At 37.4% G+C, this 7,982-nt stretch overlaps 1 protein-coding gene across 1 annotated transcript in view; it reads left to right on the top strand.

The window, feature by feature from the left end:
• The window catches only part of LOC117175862 (clustered mitochondria protein homolog), a 224,905-nt gene that overhangs the window by 111,161 nt on the left and 105,762 nt on the right, over positions 1-7,982 (top strand). Inside the window, exon 4 of the mRNA XM_033365667.1 lies at positions 7,101-7,523. Within this exon, the coding sequence (XP_033221558.1) occupies positions 7,101-7,523 (423 nt within the window). The remainder of the gene's footprint in view (positions 1-7,100; positions 7,524-7,982) is intronic.

Here is a 7,982-nt window from a genome sequence, read left to right as displayed (position 1 = left end):
TGGAAGAGACCCTCTTCTTAAAATGGTCAGGAATCACGAAGAAGTGGGCAAAGGAGCGTTTCTGTACAAAGCAGCGGAGGAGGCTGCTGAAACACTCGGATTGACTTCAGTATTAGGGGTGAGCAAAATGCATCCAATCTTATCTATCTCGAGTACTCACTCCTGAAAGCCCGGATTAAGAAAGCACAAGAGAAAAACTTTCGTGAACAGCTCCTCGATAAGAGGATGCACGGTATCTTCCACAGAAATGTGAAGGATCAGTCAATGTCTTGTGAGCTAACGGTTGCTTTCCTTAAATCGCCCGGATTGAAGTCTGGTACGGAGGGTTTCATTTTTGGATGCCAAGACGGTGTCATTTCCACCTTAACATACCGTCGCTACATTTTGAGCCAAGACATTCCTGATGATAGCTGCAGGGCGTGCCATGCACACCCCGAGCATTTAGCTCACATACTATCTAGTTGTCCAACTCACGCGGGAACGATCTACATTCTAAGGCACAATGCGGCACTAAGAGTGCTTTATTACCATATCTGTCACTCTTACGGCATTAACCTTAATATCGCTCCTCTAAATGCTCCTAGGGAAATCTAGTCAATTGTCGAGAATGGGAAGTGCCGCATATACTGGAACTTTATGTTCTCGACAATTGTTCCTGTTGCTCACTCGAGGCGTGACATGGTTCTTCTTGACTTCGAGAAGCGAACCATGTTCGTTATCGAATTTTCGCACAAGCTGACAAAAACATCGTAACCAAGGAGAATGAAAAGAAACAGAGGTATCGAGACCTTATAAGGGAGTTGCAACGATTGTACCCGGAATATTCTGTTAAATTAATCGTCCTTATCATCGGCGCTCTTGGAGGTTCCAAGCTTTCACTTGCTAATGGTCTAAAAAGCATCCCTGCGTGCCAAGAATATGCTAAAACACTTGCGGGAAAAATGCAGAAGGCGGTAGCCCCTGGGTCGCTCCGTGTTCTTAGGGTGCACGAGGTTTTTACTGGATCGTCGTATTGATTTCTTTACAGACTGTAACCACCTATCTCATGGTCATGAGACGTGGTTGTGGCTCAAATTTTACCGCGATTTCGCTGGTAGCGGGTGCAATTTTCCAGATTAGCACCCGATCCCGGCGAAATCCTGCGGTTGTCCTTATGACAAATTTTTAATTATGTATCAATAATATGTCCAGCACGGGTATAGGGCGAGTAGGGGGCATCATGCTTCTGTCATCTGACATTTCCAATGCATTGTGACTCTTTATTTCCCTCTGAATTTAAAAATAGTTGAATCTGTAATATTTTTTGTATAGTAGATCTACAAGTTCATTTTTGTAAATTATTGTTTAATTTTGAAACTTTTTAATTACATAAAGCCTTCTGAACAATCTAATAATATATAATTAAAAATTGCAAACCTCTAAAATACAAACATTTTAAGATTAGGGCATATGCAAAATAAATTATTTAAAATATTTAAAAATTAAAAATTGTTATGTTTGCAACAAACTTAACAGGATTGGATAAGTTTTTTCTACTAAAAATTAAACAAATTTAATGCGTTACCTACAATTTATTTTTCATAGTGCATCTATTGAAACTTCGAGTGTCGATACCTGTAGAGCGGGTTGAAACACGGTGTTTGCATCCTTAGGGTTGAAACATTTTTTTCAGCTTTGGAGTAGGCACTTAGGTAGGTAGGGTCTACAGGTACCTCAACTCGATTTTTCAATAGATTTGCTATGCAAAATGATATGCATTACTAGGAATGTAACACAACGATCGCAACTCGTGTAAAGGCAGCCCTCGCTTCGCTTGGGCAGCAAACTTCACGCTCATTGCAATCGCTGTGTTTCATCCCTTGTAATGCAATATGCTATAGTCCGAGTTGCAAAATTTTGGCACCATCCTACATTTTATAATGATTCCAGTCGTTTTCAATTGAGTACCTATATTAATCTGAATTAGAGGCTGAGTTGTGACTACAGCATTTTGATATTGCTATAAATATTTATTAGTGTTTTTTTTCTCTTTCAACCAAAAAATGTCAACAATATAAATTTAAAAACAAGTAAGTAAACGCTTTATAACAATATAACCGCTAAATCAAACTACTACGTCCTACTTGATAATCACTATATATGACGTCACATCGTTAAACAGCATGATTTTTACATGTTGTTAACCCACATACTTTCGACTGCTTATTTGATATACCGCCTGAACAAACATTCTATTTTTTGTACTTTAAATTTGTGTTACATTATTAAAAATTTAATTCATGACTATTAAATACGTGCGCGTCATGGGTGTTATAGACGAAAACTGCAGAGGGCGCATTGAGGGCAAGTGGATATATTCAATTCAATACGATTGGGAACAATTGTCACAATTAGAAACAATTTAAACCGATTCAACTTTTAATCACTGTTAATCATTAACAGTCATGTCCAATCGATTCTTTCTAGAAGGGAAACAACACAGAAAAATGCAATCCCGAGAAAAAACAATAGAAAACAAGCAGTAGAACACTGCAGATAACAGGTTTATACCGCTGGACCCCTTGTAGTTTAAAAAAATATTGAAAATTGCAAAAATAAGAATTATTTTCTTTCGCCGTGTAAAAATTCTGAAATGTCAGTTAACAGGTTTAGACCGCGGGACCTTCGTATTAGGTCATTTGATCTCAATTTAGTTTTGATTTATTACTATTGGGATCCTCTACAATGCAGTACGTCAGCAATGTTTTTAACGCGGTCGAAATATCATCTCGCGATGCCAGGTAGAATTTTTTAGATGCGTTTTAATTGGTGCTTAAAAACAATTTTACTTTAATTTTCCATAGCTAAAAACAACGCAGCCCCTATAAAAATTAGAAAGTCCGACGTACCAGATCAGTCAATTCTTACGTATTTTTGGTCGCTGAATCCGAATCCAAAGTCGGAATTCTGAAGTTAGCTCGTGTTTTCTTCATAACCGTAAAAAATATACGAGAAAAGTCTTTCTTGAGATTAGGAAGAAAATAATTGGTATAATTTCCGAATCTCGACTTCGGATTCGGATTCAGCGATCCAAAATACGTCAGATTTGACTAGTCTGATCCATCGGACATGCTAAGCTTTTTTTCGGGACTGTACGATGAGTGAATAACCAAAATAACTATTAATTGGAAATTAAGTGCTACATAAAGAATTTTCACCATATATATTGGAAAATACGTTTTTTGGTTTAAACTGTTTTTGCCACACAAAAAAAATTATTTTAATAAATCATGTAAGGTTCAAGACATAATAAGCTTAAGATAACTTATTTTCACGTAAAAATGAGCTCAAAGTAAATTTCTATTAATTTATACATGAAATGTGCACTATTTAAAAAAATGTTACGTACAAAATTCACATAAAATTCTTGCAGTCTATAATTGAAATTCGTTGTGTATTTAAAAAAATGTTTTTTTCTTTATGAAGTAATTAAAGTTCACTTAAGCTTTTAATGTGATAAAACTTATATGACATAGTAAAATAATAATTTTTTTTGACAAAAACAGTTTTAATAGGAAACGTGTGTAAAAAAATGACGTTCCTTACACACATTTGAATGGCTTTCAACAGACAAAGTATATATTTCAATTAAACCTGGCAACGACGTAATGATTTAGTCAAATTTACATTTTTAATTGTATCACTTTGTAATAAAATTTAAAAGGGGATAATATGTAACAAATATTTTTGAAGTGAATGTAAAAATCTTCAAAAAATCTGAGTCTTGGCACATAAGTAAATTCAACTATTATCTACACACTGCACTGACCCCTTTAACCTTTTTACTTCGCTCGCATTGCCGGTCTTTTGTTCTTACGAGGTTCAGTAAATGTGCCAGGGGTAGTTCTTGGGCGTTGTTAAATGTATTGCGGCGATGGCGATATCAACTGAAGTCTTGGAAAATTGCTTGTGACGATTATTTTTCATTTGAAATTTGTTGGCAGTTTTGGGTGAAGGCAGCTGAGGAGGGATTCATTGACTGTTCTATGGGTAATTGGTGGGGATTAATGGATATTACTGAGGCGATCGAAATATTATTTAGAGCCTTACTGTCGTCATTTAGATGAACACCGTTAACTGCATTCCGGAAAAGTCCCATGAGCCGCCTACCGTTAACTGCGTTCAGGTGACTCCTATTTGCAGTTACCGGTGTTCTTCCGAATCACGGAATCTTTAGAAAGCATTTGGGAATTATAATTTTTTATTTTAATTTGTGTTGGCAGTTGTAGTTAAAGGCAGTTAAGACCAGGTTCGTTAATTATGCTGAAGGTAGTTCCTGGGGTTTTGGTGAATATCAATGCGACGATGAGGATAAGAAAAAGAGTCTTGAGAAGGTGTTGGGTGTAATTATTTATAATTGGACCGTTTATGGTAGTTTTCGTTGAAGGCAGCCTATCAGGCTTTGGTTAAATGCGCAAGGGGTGTTTTTGTATTCTTTTGATTATTACTGCAGGGTTTTCTCTAATGATGCCGCATTCAGGAATTTATGGAAATAAACAACTTCCTCTCTTGGACAGTGTTCACCGCGTGTGCCGCCGAGGCTGTTCCAGAGCACGAGGCGGGAATCGAAATTTTGTTAGAAAATTAATTTTGTTATACTTATCGCCGGTTCCACCAACTCAAAATTGGTCAAGATTAGTCGGTTAGGGCGACTTGAAAGTCCATTAACCAAAAAATTGCAGTGTCGTTGTGAAATATGGAGTTTTTGGAGGAAGTTCTGAGGTCGTCTGATGGTACATAAAAATTCACTTTCTTTAGGTTAGTGTCGACACGTGCGTGGCGTGAACCTTGCATAGATTTTGCGCGCACGGCAATATTGCTTTGCTTTCTACTCTACTGACGGGTAGACAATCACGTGAATGATTTGAAGTAAAATGAGAAATATTTCAAAACAACTATCTGATTAGTTAACCGCGCCCTACAAAAATGTGGTGGAAAGCGCAACGGGATAATCGAATCTGAACTATGGCGTTAACCACTAAAGTGGAACCGACCCTTAGTGAGTTAAAAACTGGCTCAGTGTATGTTATAGGTTTTCTCTTGCTTATTCCATAACTTTTTCTTTAGGGTTGTTGTTTTAGTGTTAGAGTTTATTTGTAAAGTAGTTTTTGATTGTTTTAGGGAGCTCAAAAACAGCTCAATATTCGGATATGCTTACATTAAGGCAGAGTGCATAATCTATTGTAAGGGTAGTTTTTAGGAAATGGGGATTGTTTTTTTTTTTTAGAATTAAGTTTCGCAGTTTTGGAGAGCCCCAAAAAGCCCAAAGTTACGGCGCTTTTGATTTTTAAAATTTTTTCAAATTAGTTGTACTACAGGTACTGGCAGCTAGTACCTTCACCCACAATTTGGATATTTGAGAAAACTAAAAGAGCCCAAAAATCGACATCGGGGCCCAAAAATAGCCCAAAATTATAGCATGAAGAAAATTTTTTAATTTCGTTATGGAGGTTCTAGCGGAACGCATCTTTATTCGACCCTTAAGTGTTCACAATCACTCCACTGTACTCACACTCTTCTCTTCTTCCTCACTCTTATACTAAAATGAATGCCGTTCTAACATGCACCTGTCACTTTACCGACTAACGAGGTGTGTTCAAAAAGTAAGGTGAGTTTTCAATTTTCGCGGGCTACCTACATTTAAGTTTTAAATTTTTTGTTTTGTTGTGTTGGTACACTCGTCACGATCATATGTTCACAGTTTTAACTATATAGCTCGTGTTGTTTCCTGGCAGAGGCGTAAAAGGTTAGAAGGGTTTGGTGTGCTCGGCGATTTTCTTCTTTCGAAAAAAATGGAGCATAGAGTTTGCATTAAATTTTGTGTGAAAAATGGAATCAAGTGCTCTAAAACTCTTGAAATATTGACACTTGCATACGGTGAGTCTACTCTGAGTAAGAAAAATGTGTTTAAGTGGTACAAGCTGTTCCAAGAAGGCCGAGAGGATGTCGAAGACGAACCTCGCCCTGGACGTCCCAGCACGTCAACAACAGATGAAAACGTTCAAGCAGTGGAAGAAATGGTGTTGAAAAATCGCCGAATTACCATAAGAGAAGTTGCGGAAGATGTTGGCATATCGGTTGGCTCATGCCATGCTATCTTTTTGGCGTTTTGGGCATGAGACGTGTGTCAGCGAAATTTGTTCCAAAATTGCTTAATTTTGATCAAAAGATCCATCGCATGACCATCTCTCAGGAGATGTTGAATGAAGTCAATAATGATCCTGATTTTCTCAAAAGGGTTATAACTGGTGATAAATCGTGGGTATATGGTTATGACGTCGAAACTAAAACCCAACCGTCTCAGTGGAAGCATCCTGAGTCTCCAAAGCCGAAAAAAGCACGTCCAGTTCGTCAAATGTGAAGGTTTTGCTCACTATCTTCTTTGATTACCGTGACGTAGTGCATCAGGAATTCTTACAACGTCGTACGGTCAATAAGGAAAATTACCTTCAAGTTATGCGCCGTTTACGAGAGGCGATACGCAAAAAACGTCCGGAACTTTGGAAAAACAATTCGTGGCTTTTGCATCACGATAATACACCTGATCATTCATCGTTGCTTGTGAAAGATTTTCTGACCAAAAACAGCACCACAGTCATGCCTCAGCCTTCATATTCACCGGATTTGTCCCCCAGTGACTTTTTTCTTTTCCCAAAACTGAAAAGAGCCATGAAAGGATATCGATTTTCCACGATTGAGGAGATAAACACTGCATCGCTGAAAGAAATCAAGGCTATACCACAAAATGATGATCAGAAGTGCTTCGATGATTGGAAAAAGCTTTGGCACAAGTGTATTATATCTGAGGGAGATTACTTTGAAGGGGACAATATAAATGTTGAGGAATAAATGAATATTTTTTGAGAAAACCATAAAGTCAACTTATTTTTTGAACACACCTCGTACACCACTCATCCCCCCCCTCTCCCTAAATTAGCTTGCTCTTAATTTAAGTTTTCACTCTTACAGACCAGTGAAATATGCTAATAAAGTTAAAAATCAAAAACGCTAACTAAAATGTAAGCAAGGAAGAATTTGATATAACTTATTTTTTGCTTTAGGAGATCCATCAACTTCTTATGGATCGTGAGGATACGTGCCACCGGACATGTTTTTCACTCCAACTTGACGGAAATACACTCGATAATTTTGCCGAATTAAAAAACATCGAAGGTCTGAAGGAAGGTTCGGTGATAAAGGTCGTTGAAGAACCATATACAATGCGAGAGGCTCGCATTCATGTCCGACATGTTCGAGATTTACTCAAGTCCGTCGATCCTGCAGATGCCTACAACGGAGTCGAGTGTAGCAGTCTATCGTTCCTGAACGTCGTCACGAATGGCGATATCCTAGAGAAAAAGAAATCTAGAGCTGACTCAGTCGACTGCACACCTCCCGATTACATTATACCCGGTTGCAAGGACAGACCGTTACTACCCCTGCAACCTCAAGCGAAGGAACAAAAATGTCCACCCTGCTTAAAGGTATGAATATATTTATATACAAATGAATGTATTACTTATATAGGTCTCAACAGCGATACATCTAAGAATGAGTACAGTTTTATTATGAAAATCTGAAAAGCAAAAATATTATGCCTCTTCACATTAGTAATAGAAGACGATGGAAAATAAGATTCTACAGATGACGGATCGGAAGTTTCAGATTAAAAAAAATCTTATATTTTGTTAGAAGTAGAAGTGATGAATGCAAATTCTGAAAAATCAGAGTGTTTCCTCATCTTTCTCACGTGATGTTTCAGCATCCAGTTAAATAAATAATTTCACTCAGGGTTAATTGTCCAGGGAATTCACGCAACATCAATACATTTTATCTAGTGACTTTCAATTGTGGGTCCGGATGCAATAAGGGCACATAAAATTTTTTCGTGCGAAAACGAAGTCCCCTGGAGGCTTTAGAAAAAATTTTCGAATTTTAATTTT

This window comes from Belonocnema kinseyi, chromosome 1, assembly GCF_010883055.1.
Source record: "Belonocnema kinseyi isolate 2016_QV_RU_SX_M_011 chromosome 1, B_treatae_v1, whole genome shotgun sequence".
Lineage (NCBI taxonomy): Eukaryota > Metazoa > Arthropoda > Insecta > Hymenoptera > Cynipidae > Belonocnema > Belonocnema kinseyi.
Note: the sequence above shows the minus strand (reverse complement) of the source record. Positions and strands in the feature narration are given on the sequence as shown.